Source organism: Acartia tonsa, chromosome 5 (assembly GCF_053477335.1).
Source record: "Acartia tonsa isolate MP-2025a chromosome 5, ASM5347733v1, whole genome shotgun sequence".
Lineage (NCBI taxonomy): Eukaryota > Metazoa > Arthropoda > Copepoda > Calanoida > Acartiidae > Acartia > Acartia tonsa.
The window spans coordinates 4,756,707-4,776,789 of NC_137264.1; the positions used below are offsets into that span (position 1 = coordinate 4,756,707).

Here is a 20,083-nt window from a genome sequence, read left to right on the forward strand (position 1 = left end):
TATTTTCAGGCGTCTTAACACTGGCATGTTATTAGTAGTGATGGAGCTCGTCCTTGTTATGGGCCTCACCTGGGTAGCTGAGGTAGCCAGCCTCGTCACTGACTGGGTATACAGTACCCACTATTATCTAGGTATAGTAGATACATAGATAGATAGATATTACAGGTAGCTAGTCTGGACACTGAATGGGTATACAGTACCCACTATTATCTAGGTATAGTAGATACATAGATAGATATTACAGGTAGCTAGTCTGGACACTGACTAGGCATACAGTACCCACTATTATCTAGGTATAGTAGATACATAGATAGATAGATAGATATTACAGGTAGCTAGTCTGGACACTGACTAGGTATACAGTATCCACTATTATCTAGGTATAGTAGATACATAGATAGATAGATATTACAGGTAGCTAGTCTGGACACTGACTAGGTATACAGTATCCACTATTATCTAGGTATAGTAGATACATAGATAGATAGATAGATATTACAGGTAGCTAGTCTGGACACTGACTAGGTATACAGTATCCACTATTATCTAGGTATAGTAGATACATAGATAGATAGATATTACAGGTAGCTAGTCTGGACACTGACTAGGTATACACTACCCACTATTATCTAGGTACAGTAGATACATAGATAGATAGATATTACAGGTAGCTAGTCTAAACACTGACTAGGTATACAGTACCCACTATTATCTAGGTATAGTAGATACATAGATAGATAGATTTTCTTTTAAGTGCTCTTAGAGGCCTCTAGGGGCATAGCACCTAGAATCTATATATATATATATATATGGAGTGTAAAGAAATAAAAAATAAAGTTTTATAGATAAAAAGATAATTTAGTTAAAAGTGTAATGCGATTTTGCAAGGTACAAAGAATGTGTTTGTCTGTTTTTTAAATGGATATAGGATATACATGGATAAATTGACAGGAGATCTTATTTATGGATAAGTTCGTTTATCGATCCAGTGGGAGGGGAGGGGGTGCATTTAATTTATCGTTAATTTAGCCAGCTGCGATCATCACCTTTTCAGAGTACATTAAAATATGGTGCAACATCCAATTATTAATATATCGATTGTATTTTTTAAAATTGTATAAAACCTTGAACTTTGACTACAACTTTTTCTACAGAGAAGAAAATAAATTAGAAAAAAATATAAAAAAAAACATGATAGTATAGCCGGTGCTTGCTTACATGTGAAGACCGGAGCACCGAAAACCCCCCCCCCCCCGCTTAGTTTTGACAAAAATCAAAAATAAGGGGGGGGTAGTTTTTTAACCCCCCGCTTAGTTTTGACAAAAATCAAAAATAAGGGGGGGGGGGGGTAGTTTTTAACCCCCCCCTTAATTTTGAAGAAAATCAAAAATAAGGGGGGGGTAGTTTTTTCACTGTACAACACGCCAGAAAGTTGAGTGAGGTAAATCAAGTAAATCCAGTATACCAGAGGGGAAACTTTATTACAGGGATATTCATGTTTTGGGGCATAATTGATTTACCTCACTCAACTTTCTGGCGTGTTGTACAGTGAAAAAACTACCCCCCCCTTATTTTTGATTTTCTTCAAAATTAAGGGGGGGGTTAAGTCTTTGCCTTGCTGAGCACTTTTCCTCCTTGCCGTTTTCCAGACATTAAAAAACTACCCCCCCCTTATTTTTGATTTTTGTCAAAACTAAGCGGGGGGGGGGGGGTTTCGGTGCTCCAGTCTAACACATGTAAGCAAGTACCGTATAGCCTTCAGATAGGTCAGCTTAGGTTTGGTTAATGTGAATTAATTATCTTGACTTAGTCACAGGCAATGCAATGGTAAACCCCCATTTGGTGTGTAAGGGCATGGTTTCAGTTAATTCAATTTCAATAATTTTTTGTTAAGATTGTCAGTGTTTCTGATATTTTAAAGAAATATGTAATAATAATGAACAACACGTATACATTGATTTTAAAAATATTTTTTTTTAGTATGGCTTCAAACCGATTAATATCTGTAGGATTAGAACCAGTTCTCAGCCATACTGATAAATTATGTATAGAATTGTATTACAGACAATTTTCCACAAATACTTAAATGAAAATCATAAAATTAAAACCCGTTTTTGTAAGCCCAGGCCCATCGGGACTAAAACAATTGGTTTCAATCTTCAAATTTTTCATTTTAATTTCCGCGGAAAAAATACTGTGCAATAAATAACTATTTTTACTCTTACCGAAACATAAATAATACAATTTAGGACCTATATCTAAAAAAAGTGAATCTAACAGGCTGACATATCAATTATTTTAAGGCTATTTGTTGCGCCCCTAGCATTTAGGGGAGGAAATTCAGTAAAAAGGGAAGAAAGGCATAAACCCATCCTACTACACAAAGACTTATTTAAATTCTTCTTTCAGTGATCATATTATTTGATAAGGACCATCTTTTATAATTTTCACAATTGTAAAATCCTGATTATTTAATTTAACTTGCTGATTGATAGAAAATAGTTTTATTTATTCATAAAATACAAGGTCCGTTTTTTAGCAACTTCAAATTGACATAATTTTTGATATTTTACAGTGCAGTTTTGGGGTGCGGGGGGCCGTAAAACTGCTGGAACTTTAATGTTAAACCCTGCGGGTCTAGCCTGTATTCAATATAACCTAACTTAGCCCTAAGAAAATGTGGGCTTCTGTGGTCGACTTGCACTTTTTGAAAGTGCCAATTTTTGAGTAGCTTCGAACTTACTTTGTATCATTTTTTCTTAATATTTATGTTTTTTTTTACAGGGGCCGGAGCAGTATTCTTTGATATCATAAATGCTTTGCAGGTAAACATATATTTATCATCCATTGTTCTATCCCTTAAGACGATATACAAACAAAGAAAATTGCAGCTGCTAAAAATTTTTAAATATAAAAGGACATAAAAACAAAGGTTGTTAAATAAATGGGCGAAGGAAGGTCTTAGTTATAGTCATACATTAATTACTAAACAGGGAACATGCTCAAAATTTTTACAGTCCTCTAGCTGTAATAGAAACTGAGATATTAGCGGTCCCCCGCCCCCGACCGACCGATTAATGTCTTATATTTTACCTTTTACATTATCAAAAGTATCCTATTATTAGAAATTTTTAATATTTTTCTTCAGGGTGTGTTTATATTTCTTGTCCTGGTGTGCAAGCCAAGAATGCAAACATTAATTAAGGTAGAGTATTTTTAGTAGCGTAGCTACTCTATTAAGTTTATGTGTCTGTATGTCTGATTACGAGGGCTTGCAGGGATGCCGTGAGTGTCCCCTTTTTTTCTCTTTTGTCTTTCTTTAATCTATTTATGCCCAGATTTTTAAATCAAAATTTCAGATTTGCTACTTTTGAATTTAATCATCTTTGTAGGTTCGCCCCTACCCTTGTTGACTTAAAAATACTTTTAGTTAGATATAAGGGTCACACTTCTCTTTGGGGAGTTGACCTCTCATCCCCTCTCCCCCCTCCTAAAAATATTTAAAACTCAGCAGGATTCAATGATGTGAATCAGTCAAACCGCACATAAAGAGATCTTTTAGTACAGACACAGACACACACACATACACACACACAAACAAAACAGACATCCTATCTCTTCTTTTATATATGTAGTTTAATTTCAGTCTATTAGATTTTTTGATAATTGCTTTTAAAAAAATGTATTGATATTCTATCCGTTAATATGTTATTTTGAGATATCAATCAATGTTGATCTAAGGTCAATGTATAAAGTCAAATTTTAAGGCGAATTACCTCAAATGCATATTGAGCACTGTATGTATGTAGCCTTGATTCTCTGAAGTTAGGATTCAGATGCACGAGGAGATTGGAGGTGAGAATCCTTTGACCAATCCTGGATTGGTAAGCTTCGCCGCAGCTGAGTGTATTCTATGTTACACTACAAGCTGACCCGCAATTCTCGTAGAAGCTACTCAATTATTACATCACCCTGGCCTAGAGTTTTGGCAGGTGTTCCATATTAAGCCACCCTAATTAATGGCACTCTCATATGAATGAGGAGCATGGACGAGGGATTAAAACGATTACAGTTGCTTGATAGGTAGGATCCTAACTTCCCTACAAATCTCCCTCCTTACAACCTAAGGGCATCACAGGGAAGGTTGCGTGATTATATTCTGACAAATTGTAACAGCATTTGTCATCCAAGTGCAATATCTATAAGGGGACTTGAACTCGGATTTTCCCAACCAAAGCGTAGTGCGCTAACCACTACTCTATGGGACACCCTATGAAACACTGAAACCCCCCCCCCCCCCCCCCCATCCTTATTAATGTGTTAGTTTATATTACTCACTAAATAGCTATGCTGAGTTAGGTAACCGCAGGGGTTTGCAAAGGCCCCCCCCCCCTCAACATATTTTTAATATTTTAGAGGGGGGGGGGGGTTGTGCTCTACAGGAAATATGTAAGAAAGCACCAATCTAACAAAGTGTACTAGCGTGCACTTTAACTACACTGACATGGAATCTCAAAATAAAGGAATATGTAGGCTAGGGGAGTAAAAGGTTAAACTTTGGCATACAGAACATTAGAAAAATACTAAGAGAAGCACTGGGTTAAAATATTATGATACTTTTTTTAAAAAGTCACAAAACAATGGAAAAATATGGAATTTTTAGAGTGTAGAATCATAAGTTGTTAAAACTAAGTTATATGGAAACAGCTTATACCAATAACAAAATTAATTCGAAAAAATAACGAAACCTATTCGCAGTATTCAGCTGTCGTTGGGGGGGGGGGGGGGGGGCAACATATAGTAAAATTGACGACCACTCCAGTTGCCCCCCAAATATTATTTAAGATTTATTTCACATTTTGGGAAGGATTTATCCGTTTTCAATTTTCTGCCCATTTCCTACTTGTTCCTTCGAACAGAGGTACCCTGATGCAAGGGGTGCAGCCACTTGTTTTAAAAGATAAGAAAATGACCTGCCCCATACTCATGTCATGCCCTTATAGGCTTAGGGCGAAGCTACATTTTAAGATTTTTTTCTCTGTTAATTTTCTTGTTTGATGTCAATGATATCATACTTTTTAGAAAATATAAACATTTATAAGGCGGGGCTTTTCTTAAATTTGGTACTTTAACCTTATATAGTAATTAACCCCCCCCCCCCCTAAAATTTTAGTTCTTGAAGTAAAAAAAACTTATTTCTAGTCCCTGCGGGAGTCTCCAACCCTTTTCATGTGGGGTTCTTATAACCTTTATTTAACCTAATGCATCCTAAGTTAATTATCAAAAATATTTTTATCTAAAAGTTGTTGGACTTGATAATATTAGGGAAACAAGACATTTAAAACTTTGAAGCTTTTTTAGTGCCTATAGAAATTTCATAATGGCCTACTATTGGTCAATTAAAATGCATACTTGCGTGTCATTGGCAATTTAGTTTGTGTATCGGCCTACAATTTGTATTTAATGGCGTCATTTTTTATAGGCACTATAAAGAGCTTCACATTAAACAGAGTCAGAAAAAATCTAGAAATTCTTTCAAAGCTCATTAACTTTCCTAAAATTATTTTTAAAATATTTCTAAAACTATGATTTTCAGAATGTTCTCAGCCTTGTTAATATTACTCATAAGAGTAAAGTTCATAGTATAGAAATCAATGTATTATATTTACAAATAAAAGTATAAGGAAGAAAAAAATTGTTTATCATATGTTTTTTTCCAAAATAACAATTGGCAATTGTGTTAAATTTAATGGGGGGAAAAAATTATATATAACTGTTTAAAACCCCAAAAAGCAAAATCAACAGAAAGAAAACTATTGATAACTTTTAAAACAAAAGAATGACAACATCTATAAAAGAGAAGGTTAACAAAATAAGAAAATAGCACAGCAGAACAATACAGCAAATGTGGAGTAATATAAAGGTCCTACGACAAACGCAGGTGTCCCAAACGTCGGAGTGGACAAACGCAGGAGTGGACACTTAACCAAACATAACCTATTTTAGGCCATCTTATAGGTTTTTAAAATGCCTAACCCCTGCGGGGGGCTTGTTTGTACATTCATATCTTAATCTAACCTAATCTGTACAGAAATACTTCATAAAATTAATGTTTTAACACTCCTGCGTTGTCCACTCCGACGTTTGGGACACCTACGTTTGTACTGGAACCGTAATAAAGCGTTTAATATTAAAAACAATTTCTTATTGTCTTAGAAATCACCATTTCATAAAAGGGTTCTAAACTTTAAAGATCATAACTTATTATTACAGGAAGTTCTGAACAGATTGGACGATTTTATCTATATTTTTAAAAGCGAAGCTTTTCTATAATTAGGATCGGTCCGTCCGTCCGTCCGTCCGTAACGGATAGCTTTTTTCATTAATTAAGGCATGTTAGAATTGTCCTATCGATTTCACATTTTGCATGGTGATTCCTTTAGTAGTTAGGTACGGTTTAGAAAGCGTAGCAACTCTATAATCATTACCAAAATGTCCGTACGTCCATTTTAAACATGTTGATTTTTTTTACTTTTTTAACATCAAATTTTTATGTGAACTAATCATCTGATTGATCTGATTTTTGGTATATTGATTCCTGTGACAACAAAGTATAATGTAATAAGCGAAGCAACTTTATAATTAAGTCCTAAAAATGTAAGTATGTCCATAAACATTATCCTGAATCAAGCAGTTTTTTAACAAATCTACTTACAATTTTGCTTTGACCCTTATGAATATATATTATGATTATTCAGTTCTGACACGATAATGTTAATGTCCGTTTGTCCTACCGTTTCAGTGCTTCGCTTTTATGGATGTTGTCATCCTTGTTTTTTCAGAGGCACATAGTTGAGGGACTAAACTGTTTCCAGAGAAGATCAGAAAAAAATGATTCTGTGGATGCCATTCACCTTGATAAGGTAATCACCTCATTTTGCTGTCATAATATCAACATAAAAATTTATTAGATTATTAGAATAATCATTTATGAAATATGCATATGTTAGGGTATCCTCCCCAAAAATAGTTAAAAACCTTCCCTGGATATATACTATAAATATATTAAGCTTTACTTTAAAGTAGAGTCGCATAAGTTAGGCGTCTGTCGTGATCTTTAATCCTTATAATAAAGTAAAAGACTGTTTGTCTGTTTGTTTGTACCGAAGGATGTCGCTAACCGCTGAACCGATCAGGCTCTCCTTAACAGGGTAGCTTCTCATAGGTTCCGGGAAGGTATATAACTATTTTGGGGGAGGGTACCACCACATTCCCAGGAGAAATCGTTCCTAGAAAAAATCACCCCCCCCCCATCAAAAAAAACAATTTAATATATCAGTCAAAATATAAACTGATAAACGGAGATATAAATTTGAAGCTAATTTGTTCTAGGAATCTTCGTAAGTATTTCAGACGTCTATCTTTATTAAAAGTTTAGAAAATATCTTTTCTTCTATATCATTTACATTACAATTAAAAGAAATTCTAAATCTACAAGAAATTGTTAACTGTAATTCGTGAATTTGGAAAACTATTTGAATCATGTAATATTTGCGTGAAATATTGTTTTTCTTTAGCTTTTTAACCAAACAACCTCTCTATGATCCTTGGGTAAAATCCTATACTTAAATTGTCTTCATAAATATTTCCTTCCTCCCATTCTCTAACTCTAAGCACGCGCCTCATCGTTGTTGAATTCTTATAATTCTTATTTTCTAATACAAGTGTTTGACAAATATCACGCAGCGTATAGCCAGTTTATGTCACGTTTGTCTGTTAAAATGTCTGTCCGTTTGTCAAACTGTTTGTCCACGTGACAAATGCATAATGAAAAAAGTTCCAAATGAAAATTGAAATATAACAGCTTTATGTTTTATTTATCGACAAGGATAACAAAGTCCCAAGACAGTAAGGAAGATTTATAATAAACTAGAAATTTTAAATCCTGTTTTAAAAATTGTTTTCTGCTACTGGGCTGTTTTAATATTCCCGTCACTATTGGTTGATTTTCAAAGACCCAATTGAGACTAAGCATAAGGTCCTTGAGATGGGGACATACAGTTATTTAACCCCTTCCCTTTCAAGTGTTTAACTCAAATCTCTTAGCCTCGGCCTAGCATATTTAGATTCCCTAGTTTTAAAAAGACTTCGCTTTTTGACTTTTTAAAAACTTAAACATAGACATCATAATGTCTATATCATATTTTTGAAAGTATGTTATCTACATTTTACAGGGCACTTTAATATTAAGCAATTTTTTTTAATTGAAAAGAATATCCAAACTTTTTTTTGATAACATAAGGAAATCCTAGGGACTGTGATTTTTTTTATCTCCATCTACTAACTAATAAAAAATGTAAGGCTCAGCAACTGCGCGTCAGCCACTACTAATCCTCAAATTAAAACTCGTTTGAATGCTTAAATTTTTTTTATAAGAGGCATTGCTATATTTGATCAGGTTTATACTTTTAGCTGATAATTACACTTTTAAACGGTTAATATATATATATTTTGTCAATATTTTAACAACAAAAAATAACTTTAACAGCACATTACAAAGGCACCTTTTTACTGGTTGCCAAATTTTTGCAATATAAACTCTTCAAATGCTTATAATCAAGAAATGAGTAATTCCGCAGCCTAAAATGTAACACAAAGCAGCTGCTGCCGTTTTTCCAACCTGCAGCTAACAGTATTTCAACAATCAGCATTCACAGCCGAGAAGCCTTTAAATTTAGCATTCTGCCTTAAGAATGGGTGAGATTATTTGCAAATTTAGGTTTTAAAATACTTAAGCTTTTTATGTTGGGGACCCAGTATCAAATATGAAAATTAAAATACAAAATATAATGATAATGTGTGTATAGACAAAGCATGGATACATTGACCCAGCTTTTTATTTAAGTTTATTGAATCCCTTTTTAAGTAGCGTAACTACTCTATAATTAGAGGTTATTAACATTCGACCGCCTTTCATTAATTACCTTTGCTAACTCACTCATACGCGTTCTTTTCTACTAAATTACAAATATACAAACATACCAACACCCACATAAATATATACATTCATTAAATATGCGCGACAGCATGGTTTTCAAAAAGAGGCAATGATTGACATAATGTCGAATTTTATTACTACATACTTAATGTATAAAAACTATTTAAAATTTTACATTTATTTAGCATTTATTGTTATCAACCTATTGAACACTAGCGGCTGGAGAAATTGATCACCCACTTGTAACAAGAACAGAAAAGTTTTTAAAAAATCTGAAACCTAAGAAACTGAAAAGAAAGAGCCATATCGGTTTAGAAGTTAGCGAGATCTTGCGCCACATTCGGAATCCTAAGGATAGCATATTCTTTGCTAGTCCAAAAACAAAGAATTATTGAATTTTTTTTATATGAAGACAGCCTATAGTGACACAAAAAAATGACGTCATACAATAGAATTGACCAATGAGAGGCCAGTATACACTGTAATTGACCAATGGTAAAACATATACTGGCCTCTTATTGGTCATTTTTATAGTATGAAGTTATTTTTTTGGAGGCACTCTACGCTGTCTCTTACATATGTTTTAATTGTTTTAGACTGTCCTATATTTTAATCAAGTTTATTATGCATTTATTATTTTTTACATCTAAGCTACTCTTTAAATGACTGTTTGTCTGTACGTCAGTTATTTCATGGCCATTATTAGAAGATTCTCTTGGCCAATGAGTATCTTCTTTGCAAGCCCGTTTGTCCGTTAGTTCGTTTTTAGTCCTGTAGAATGACAACATCTAACTTTTATGAGAAAATATATTTTTTTAAGAACAATTTTTGTATATTATTTCATAATATACATAATATACAAAATATAATAATATACTTTGGACAAAACTGTCCTTCACTTTTAAACAAATGACCCAATTGATTAGATTTTGCACTGCAAAATCATGAATACATTTCTCAACATTTTTAAAAGCGAAGCTTTTCTATAATTAGGGTCGGTCCGTCCGTACGTCCGTCCGAGATAGATAGCTTTTATTCGTTAATTTAGGCATGTTAGAATTGTCCTATCGATTTCAAACTTTGCATGATGATTCCTGTTGTAGTTAGGTACGATTTAGAAAGCGTAGCAACTCTATAATCATAACCAGAATGTCCGTATGTCCATTTTAAACATGTTGATTTTTCTACTTTTTTAACAACAAATTTTTATGTGATCTAATTATCCGTTTGATCTGATTTTTGGTATATTGATTCCTGGGACAACAAAGATCAATATTATAAGCGAAGCAACTCTATAATCAAGCCCTTAAAACGTAAGTATGTCCATAAACATTATCCTGTATCAAGCAGTTTTTCAACAAATTTACTTACAATTTTGCTTCGACTCTTATACTTTTATATTCTGATGATTCAGTTTAGACACTATACAAGTGTTAATGTCAGTTTGTCCTACCGTTCCAGTGCTTCGCTTTTATGGATGTTGCCATCATTGTTTTTATTTTTGTCTAGAAATTTTGTACAATATGATAGTAAATCACATGACATTTGAAAAATTAAGTTTAAAACAATTCAATGGCTGTTCTTACAAGGATATTTTACAAAAAATCAGCAAAATATGTCTAACAATAAGAGCTCACCAAAAAAATTCCCCATTGGGACAAACAGGCAGACAAAGTATAGTATAGAAAAGGTTTTTGTTTTTAGGAAATGCTGTTAGCAACGCATTACAAATAAATTTTAATGTAAGATTAGTTTTATTGTGATATCTTGCTTTTCAAATGCTTTTTAAAACATTACAGAGCCAGTAAAAGCCTTTTATTTTATGTGCTTCATGGTTATAGATAGCTTTATAAATAAGCTTTAGATTCCTTATATTTTGTTTTTATATTCATATCAAACAAGAACCTTTATCCTTTCCAATGCCTCTTAAAATCTTAGAATAAGTAAAATTGTGTTTGAAATCAGAGGTGGATTCTTAAAAAAAATTTGCCCCACTAATCGGTTAGTGGGGCAAAATTGTTTTCGAGAAAAATCCTCCAAAATCCGATTAGTGGGGCAAATTTTTTTAATGAATCCACCTCTGGTTACACCAATTAATTAGAAAAAAATCACAAAACCTATACGTAATTTTAGCTGTTGTTGAGGGTTAACACTTCGTAGAATTGACCTCTACATCTATCCCCCGCCCCCCCCCCCCCAATATTATTTTAGATTTATTTCCCTTATTGGTTATGCCTTATTCTTGGTTTAAAATTATAAAGTTAAGTATGAAAAATTGGTTTGAAATTGTTCTTTCACTTAACACTATATTTTGATTGGTTATGTTTTTATCAATTTATAAAAAATAACCAGAGCTGGGTCTTTAAATCATTTTAGTGGTGAGCCAGATCGGGGTGAGCCAACTTTCCACCAATGAGAGCACAGCACTTTATGAAATGCCGCGCTGTGATTGGCTGAAATTCGGCTCACCCCGATCTGGTTCACCACTAAAATGATTTAAAGATCCAGCTCAGGTAGTGTACAAATTAAGAGTAGGGATTCGCAACCCCCCCCCCCCACCCTTCTCCCCTCCCTGTATAAATCCTGTGCAAGCACCTGACCACACAAACTTCTAATGTTACTAATTGTTTAGGAGAAGCATATGACTCCCAAGACGTCAACAGTGTCTGTACTGAAAACAGAATCACCAAATTTGAATAACACTGGAGACAATAGCCTCACCCAAATATCTGTTATACAGTTGCAAAGGGTGAGTGTATTCAAATTTTTCATTCAGAGCTGGATCTTTAAATTATTTTAGTGGTGAGCCAGATCGGGGTGAGCCGAATTTCAGCCAATCACAGCGCGGCATTTCATAAAATGCTGTGCTCTCATTGGTGGAAAGTTGGCTCACCCCGATCTGGCTCACCACTAAAATGATTTAAAGATCCAGCTCAGCTTTCGCTTATTAATATTTTTCTAGATAGGCAAAAATCAATCTAATCTTAAAATCAATCTCAAATTCATAAAAAAATATGTTGCCAGCTAAAATAAATTTATTTTTATTTAGGGTTTGCATGTTAATATTTGAAGCTAAGAACCAGTTTTAATTGAAATTGATTTAGTTTTTTCTTTCAGAGCCCTTCAGAGGTACAAAGAGTTAGTGTGACTATAAAGACATCAATAGCAAGAAAAAACAGCGTTGTCTTTAAAGAGGTAAATTATATAGGAAAGCGACAAACTGATGGACATAGTGGGTTATGCAGTAGATGCGCGAAAATTATTTTGACGCTTTTCTTTCTAAAATTTACCACAGGACAAAGGAAGCTTTGTAGATTCTTCGCAAGAATTCAGTCATTCATATCTAATAGCAGCTGTGAAAATTAAATTTCAACCCTTAAAATAGAATATCCTTTGGGAATAGTCCATATCGTGGCAATGCTCCTTAAGGAGCGATTAGTCGTATTTTCAAAATGGCTTTTGATAGGTTATTTTAGGTTAGGTTAGGTGATTTCCCCGCAGGGTTAGGCAATTGGCCCCGCAAGGTTAGAGCCCCCCACAGGTGCTAGAAATAGGAGAAAAGCTAATGTGAAAATATGAAGAAACGCTCCTAAAGGGGTGTTGCCACGAAACGGACTATACCCAAATTCAGTCGTTCATAATTGATAGCAGAGCTGTGAAAATTAGATTTCAACCATGAAAATCAATTCACCTCCTTAGTGCTATGAACAAACGGACGAATGAAATAGGTTATTTGCTATATTTCCCATTTTTCAGTCAGCTATTATCAATGCAAGCGCCTATAAATGCATCCCCTTATTTTCGTATAGAAAGACGCACAGACAAATGGACAAAGCTAGTGAAAGAGTATCCTCCCTATTTGTGAAAATGCATAGTACATAAACTGTATGGAAAAGAGTAATCTATAGTTCATTATATTCTTGATCTTAAGTTAATCCATCATTAATTTGCTACAAAATGTTTTCTACAGAACTGCAAATCCCTCACTTTTTCCTATACAATGATTATCCGTAGCTGTGTTTAGTGCCCTAAAGAAAATGGTGATAGATGTCACAGCTTTTGGCCTACCTTTTCTATTTACTTCATAGTAGAGAGAACGAGAAATGAAATAAGGAAAGAAACCCCATAAAGAAAGAGATGGGATATAGGGTATTTCCTGACATTAATAGAATAGGAAGGCCAAACGCAGTGACATATATCCCCATTTTGCTAGGGCACTATAGACAGCTACTATTTATCCAGGTAAAGCCTAAAGAGGAGGAGAAAGAAGAGATGGTGGAGGTTATGCCAGAGGCTAGGACTGTCAGTCCAGAGGTACAGCCATACGTAGATAGATAGATACAATTATTTAAAGTAGGAAGGTTTTTTTTGTCTGAAGCTTAAGATTTCACTAACATCTAAACTGATTGAGAAGGGAAGCTTTACATGAATCCCGGAATGGTTTTAGCTCATTTTATTTATCCCTTCATAGATATGGGGCGCCTGATAGATAAATAGATAGAGAGTTAACAGATAGCCAATCAGACTGACATATAGATTTACAAGAAACACGTAATGAGGTCTCAATATTACAAATTATGAGGTACAAAAAGACAGACTTATATGAGTGATTGAAACATAGATTTGTAGAATACACTGACGTGTTAAAAACTATAGAACAAAGAAAATGAGATCATGTTGCGTAATACTGTAGGATCTTAAGGATAGGTCAATGGTATAATTATTTAATCTTCACCCATTTTTAAGATGATAATTCTTTATTTGTTTTTTTTAAAGAAAATTTTAAAGGAAAGGTCTATGATATATTCCTTCTTACCTTTCCAAGTATGCCTGCAATTTTTTTGTTCTTTGAAATTCTATTTTTGATGATTTTTGTTGCTATTTGCAATTTTGGTGTACTTTTATGTAAGAGTACTTATTAAACCAAATTATATTGGTAAATAAAGTCGTCGCGAAGTTTAGGCCGTTGTCTCTACGAGAGACTAATATAATGTGTTTTGATACATCTGCTTAAAAGTTTGGGGTGTTGATTATTAAAACTTTAATGTTGGCTAAACAACTTTGGGGATTGATTTTTGATTGGTTGGTTCATTCAGTTAAGTGTCCAAACGTTTCAACCACTAAATGTAATATTTAGAACGGATACTTTTGTGTATCATCATTGGGGATGTAAATCAATCTATCGACCATTGTCTTATACCTTTAGATCCTTGGCCAGATACCCCACTTTCCTTGTTTCTAACATAAAACCATGGATCTCAAGGGATCAGACAACAATAGACGATAAAATGATTTAACTCCCCAATGATAATAAATCAATTACCCCTTTTTGAAGATTGTTGATTGCAAATTTTAGAACACTGCTAGTTGAAACAAAAATCAACTTTTATTAAAAGTACCCATAGATTTAAATGTTTATAAAACTTTGGGTATTAGTATAATTTACAGTCCATTGTTCCTTTTCCTCCCTGCCGAAATCTGAATATTCGTCCCACCTAAAAATTTAAAATGATTAAATTTTAGATTCCCCATCTGGTTGACACAGAAACCAAAGCCAAAGATGAAAGCCCGGAGAATGTCAGAGACGGCGACGGAGACGGAGACAACACAAGAACAATTGAAAGAAGAGCTTCGCTCCGAAATTCTTTGAGAAGAAAGTCAAGTGGCATTATGTTTTGGAATAGGTTAGTTTTTAGTCGAGTAGCTTCTCTACTCTCTCTTGATGTCTGTTTGTCTATAACATTTTTAGGAGACGTATCTACTCTACAACCTTTTTTGTCCGTCTGTCTGCCCATAATGCTATGAAGATTATCTAATTTCGGTTGGGAATTTATCTTGACTGCTTTACTTTTGAAATTTTTATTATTATCGAACATCTACTTTTTAACTTACTATATGCCTGTTTGGCCTTTCTTGAAAATTGATCAACATTTTTGTTTTTATTTATTTGCTTTGTTACTTTTGGATTTTTTGGTTTCAATAAAACAACCGTAAAGCCTTTTTTTTACTTTTGTATCCAAAAAAGGGGACAACAGATCTAACCGACCAGTTTTTAAGAATTTGTAGGGTTGTGTCCGTTTTTTTTATGTCAAAGTTTAATAAGTGTTGTAGACAGGCAAAATGACAATTTAAAAATGTGGGTAAAGTAAATTGGTCATTTTTGCTATCTATCTATAATACAAAGTAGCTTGATGTCTGTCTGTCTGTCCGTCCGTCTGTCTGTCCCTTAAGATCTCGGTAACCACTGAACCGATCGAATTCTACTCTTTAGGGAACATACCTACTGGTCATGTGGTGGTTTTAGGCTATTTTCTTGGGGCGTGGAACACCCCCAACTACCCAAAAAATATAAAAATTCCCCCTCATTGTTTTTGATGATGCAGATGATGAAGATGAAGATCCACCACATGTACTACATTTTTTTAATTACCTATTGGGGCAAAGCCCCCTAGAGGCTAGGGGCGAAGCCGCTAGTAGTAATTATATAATAGAAATAAAAATAAACATTATGTAAAAGTGCTATAAGATGTTACACTGTGAAAGTATATGAGCATTAGCTTGATTTATATTATATGTGAAAATTTTGTGTCAATAATACTTCCTAGCTTATAGAGTAGCTTCGTAATTCATATCTTTTTTTCAGGGGAAAATATGATTTAGAAAATGCAGAAGATAATTTTGACAGTATACAAACATTATCCCTGTCAACGCTTCCATCACTTGATACTCAGGCAGGCGGAGAGATAAACAGAAAATTGTAGAGTAGACGCGAATTGTATACAAGAAATTTTAGACATCTATCTCAAATAACAGCAAATCAGATCATTTTTAAGGATTGAAATCTTTATAAATAATTAGATGAAAGAGATTAATAAGATGAATCAACGGAAATTTTGTTGGTGACAAGCTGTGAAATAGATGAAAAAATGCAAAAGCGTCTAAAAGGCAATCAAAAAGCAGCAAGGCTGCTACGTTGTTTATGAATATAGTAATCTAAAAATTATATCTCTATCTTTTTTAGCCACTAAAAAACTTTTTAAATTGACCTGGTCATATTGACGGACGTACGTACATCCAGATCCTTGTTATAAAGTAGTTGCGATACTTATAAGGCAGTTTGATTTATCTTTTTGTCTGTAAATTTAGGGCACAGAGCTTCCCTCCATAATTACCCAAGGCATGGAGTTTCCTTCTATATTAACTACAGGAACATCAGAATTTAATATTATGCGTGGAAAATAATATGCTTTTAAAAAGGTTAGGTTGGGTTGAGTAGGATTGATTATAAATGATGATTTATTGAATCAAGATTTTATAACATAATTGACAAAACTCTGTACAGATACAAAAATTAAATTAAAGTGGTTAGGAACCAAAAATAAATTGTCTCTGAAGTATTTTTAAAGTAATTGTTATCTAATATTGAAATTTTTTGAGTAGTATTATTTAAAGAGTTATGTTAAGTACCCTTTCAAGTGGCCCCCAAACAAAGGGTCTGAAAAGTACTTTCAATTTTTTTATAAGTAATTTAATAAGTGTTTGTTAATATTATTATTTTTTTTTTTTTTGGGGGGGGGGTTATTTTTTAGTGCACTTTTGAGTAGGTACTCACTGAATTGTTTGTAAAGTACTTTTAGGGTATGTTCAATAAGGAAAAAATATTTCTTTTCTAATTCTATGGCTTAATAGGGACAGAACTGCCTTCCTTGGTGGATAAACCAGAGCCGACAAGCCCATCTAATACAGGTACTGGTAAAACTCTTACACAGAAATTTATGTGCAATAGTCGCGCATTTTAGTATTTTGTACAAACTATATTATTTTACCAGCAAGAACAAGATTCATTTGCAGATAATTATTAGTAAAAGTTGCATTAGAACAATATATGGCGCTAGTGTTGCAAATAGGCTATCCAGAAAAAAACACAGAGCTGGATCTTTAAATCCTTTTAGTGGTTAGCCAGATCGGGGTGAGCCAACTTTCCACCAATGAGAGCACAGCATTTTATGAAATGCCGCGCTGTGATTGGCTGAAATTCGGCTCACCCCGATCTGGCTCACCACTAAAATGATTTAAAGATCCAGCTCAGAGCTCCAAAGTAGGATCAGTTACATCTAAATCTTGCCATCCTCCTATGGTCTTTTCTGTTCAAAATTTTATTGAATTTGGTTGGTTCATAAAGTCGATTGTCCAAACGTTTCAACTACTAATTGTAATCTACATAAGAGTTATTTTTGTATATAATCAATGGGGATGTACTTTAATTTACCGGCCATTATCCCTTTAGTTTCCTGAGGGACACAGTAACATCATTTTTTTCTCGTATTCATTCGAATCCGGTGGATAGGAACCGGTTCTCATCCATACGAAAAAACTATGTCTGGCATCGTGTTATATCCAGCTTTCTAAGAATATAATTGTACATTGTAATTGTACATTCTATATCCGCGGAAAGCAGTTTATAATACGATGAAAGAAATAACAATTATATTTCAGACATAACCCCTGAAACATCAAGACCAAAAGAAGAGAAAAAGATTGACAAACCCTCCAAAGATGATATTCATAAAATTGAAATAGTCGATGATTCAGATTAAGATAAATATTCCAAGAACTATTGTCTATTGTGTCCAAAAGTAGCGAAGCTTTTAAGATAAATAAAAGCTTTAATTATTTAAATGAGATAGAAATGAAAATTAAAATCCAAAATTTTATACAAAGTATTCGGTCCATTAGTGTCCATAGACAAACTAACAAAACAGAGGTGGATTCTTAAAAAAAAATTGCCCCACTAATCGCTTAGTGGGGCAAAATTATTTTCGTGAAAAATCCTCCAAAATCACATAAAAATCTACAAAAATTAAATAAAATCTTATGTTTATAACCCTTCTATGATTTTGTTAAATTTTTGTAGATTTTTAATATAATTTTGGTGGATTTTTCATGAAAACAATTTTGCCCGGCCCACTAAGCGATTAGTGGGGCAACTTTTTTTTAAAGAATCCACCTCAGGCAATTATTTTGTAGATAAGCATCGCTAATTTAAATTAAAATTCATTTTATTAAATTGTATGATTTATTGGGTATTATCTTTCTATAAATTTATAGTTATTGTATCTGTAATTTAAAGTAAAATGATGTTTGTCAGTCTGTCCGTCATTCTGATATAATCTAAGCTGATTTTGATTTTCTATACCGTAAATCTACATACAGATACTATCTATTTGTCCAAAAAACCAAAGATGAAAAAGTCCTTTGAGTCAATGTTTATATTGACGAAAAATATTTTTTATTTTTATAATCTTTACTTGAAAAAATCTCACATGTTTAAAGTAACCTTATACATTCATTAATTTTTCATAGTATTTCGTAATTAGAATTTAAATTGTAAAGTTTTATTCCTTGGAAATAGAGATAGGTCAACGGAATATTAATCTTCCCCTAGCTTTTTGTGGTTAGCTTAAAGTTATTATGGATAAGACTAATTAACCTTTCATTTACCTAGTTATAATTATATAAATAGTTGTATAATTTTAATACTGCCAACTTTTAATTTTTGTGTAAAAGTGAAGTATATTAATCGATATGTAATTACTTGAATGTTGCACCAGATTTTAGTGTACTCTAATAAAATGGTACTCAAAGCAGGCTAAAATTACGATACCCCCCATTCATCCTCTTTACCCCACTGGATGAACGAACTGACCAATAAATGGGGGACATACTAATATTGTAATGATATTGTTACATTTTTGTGTGTGTTATAATGGATATAAAATATGTGAATAATGTAACAGGGAAATTTTTGTCGTCATTGAAGGTTGCTTATGATAAGGTGCTCAGATATAAGTCAACATGCTCCTCCAGGAGTCCGGAAAGGGGATGGGGTGATGTGAGGTGTCGTTATATTAGCCAGCTAGGAGAAACTTCCATGTCTTACAAAGCTAAGATTCCCCCACTCTGTTTGACTATTTAAAATGTTTGTAAGCTTTTTATGATTTCTAGGTGTTATGACTTATGGATCTTATATTGTGTAAACGCCTTTTTCCAGCTTTGAAGAATGTTATGAACGTATGTATCCTTGTTTATATTATATAAATACTTTGTTTAAGTCATCTATTATTTTTTCTATATGGAAAGCCAAAAATATATTCTATCATATTTTTAATTGTAATATACTATAGAAAATGTTATTTTTGTAAATAAATCATTCAAATTCTAATTTTTAGTTGTAAAGCTTTTTTTTAGATAGTTTACCTTTCTTCACCCATGCAAAAATCTTTAAAAGCGAAGCTTTTCTATAATTCGGGTCGGTCCTTACGTCCGAGACGGATAGCTTTTTTCGTTAATTTAAGCATGTTATAATTGTCATATTGATTTCGACATGGTGATTCCTGTAGTAGTTAGGTACGGTTTAGAAAGCGTAGCAACTATATAATCATTACCAAAATGTCCGTACGTCCATTTTAAACATGTTGATTTTTTTTTACTTTTTAACAACAAATTTTTATGTGATCGAAGTATCCTATTGTTCTTATTTTTTGTAGACTGATTCCTGGGACAACAAAGTACAGTATTATAAGCAAAGCAACTCTAAAACCAAGTCCTAAAAATGTTAGTATGTCCATAAACATTATCCTGTATCAAGAAGTTTTTTCAACAAATATACTCACAATTTTACTTTGACTTATTCATTTATATTTTGATTATTCAGTTCTGACACTATACAAGTTTTAATTTCCGTTTGTCTTATCGTTAGAGCTTCGCTTTTATGAATGTTGTCATCTTTGTTTTATTATAATTTGATGCTAAAAGTACCTAAAAATAATAATTTTCAGATTAAGAAGTGATGAGATGTAGTTATGACCGAACATTTTTTTATTTAAAAGAGCAAGAAAGCTTTTTAAAAGCAAATCTTTTATATAATTTTAGTCGGTTCCTCCGTCCGTCCAAACGATCGTACGTCTGTCTGTCTCATAGTAAATTTAGGCATGTTTGTCATATCAATTTCAAGCTTGGGATGATGATTCCTTTAACTGTTGGATACGATTTAGAAACTGCAGCAACTCTACAAACCTTACAAGA

At 33.1% G+C, this 20,083-nt stretch overlaps 1 protein-coding gene across 1 annotated transcript in view; it reads left to right on the top strand.

Moving 5' to 3' along the window:
- The window catches only part of LOC145318581 (putative G-protein coupled receptor Mth-like 3), a 35,491-nt gene extending 17,713 nt beyond the window's left edge, over positions 1-17,778 (top strand). The window contains exons 19-30 of the mRNA XM_080159955.1: positions 10-131; positions 2,785-2,825; positions 3,149-3,205; positions 6,843-6,923; positions 11,631-11,747; positions 12,116-12,193; positions 13,241-13,312; positions 14,522-14,682; positions 15,642-15,729; positions 16,145-16,203; positions 16,686-16,744; positions 17,495-17,778. Of these exons, the coding sequence (XP_080016081.1) occupies positions 10-131; positions 2,785-2,825; positions 3,149-3,205; positions 6,843-6,923; positions 11,631-11,747; positions 12,116-12,193; positions 13,241-13,312; positions 14,522-14,682; positions 15,642-15,729; positions 16,145-16,203; positions 16,686-16,744; positions 17,495-17,595 (1,036 nt within the window). The 3' untranslated portion in view covers positions 17,596-17,778. The remainder of the gene's footprint in view (positions 1-9; positions 132-2,784; positions 2,826-3,148; positions 3,206-6,842; positions 6,924-11,630; positions 11,748-12,115; positions 12,194-13,240; positions 13,313-14,521; positions 14,683-15,641; positions 15,730-16,144; positions 16,204-16,685; positions 16,745-17,494) is intronic.
- Positions 17,779-20,083: the final 2,305 nt, after the last annotated feature.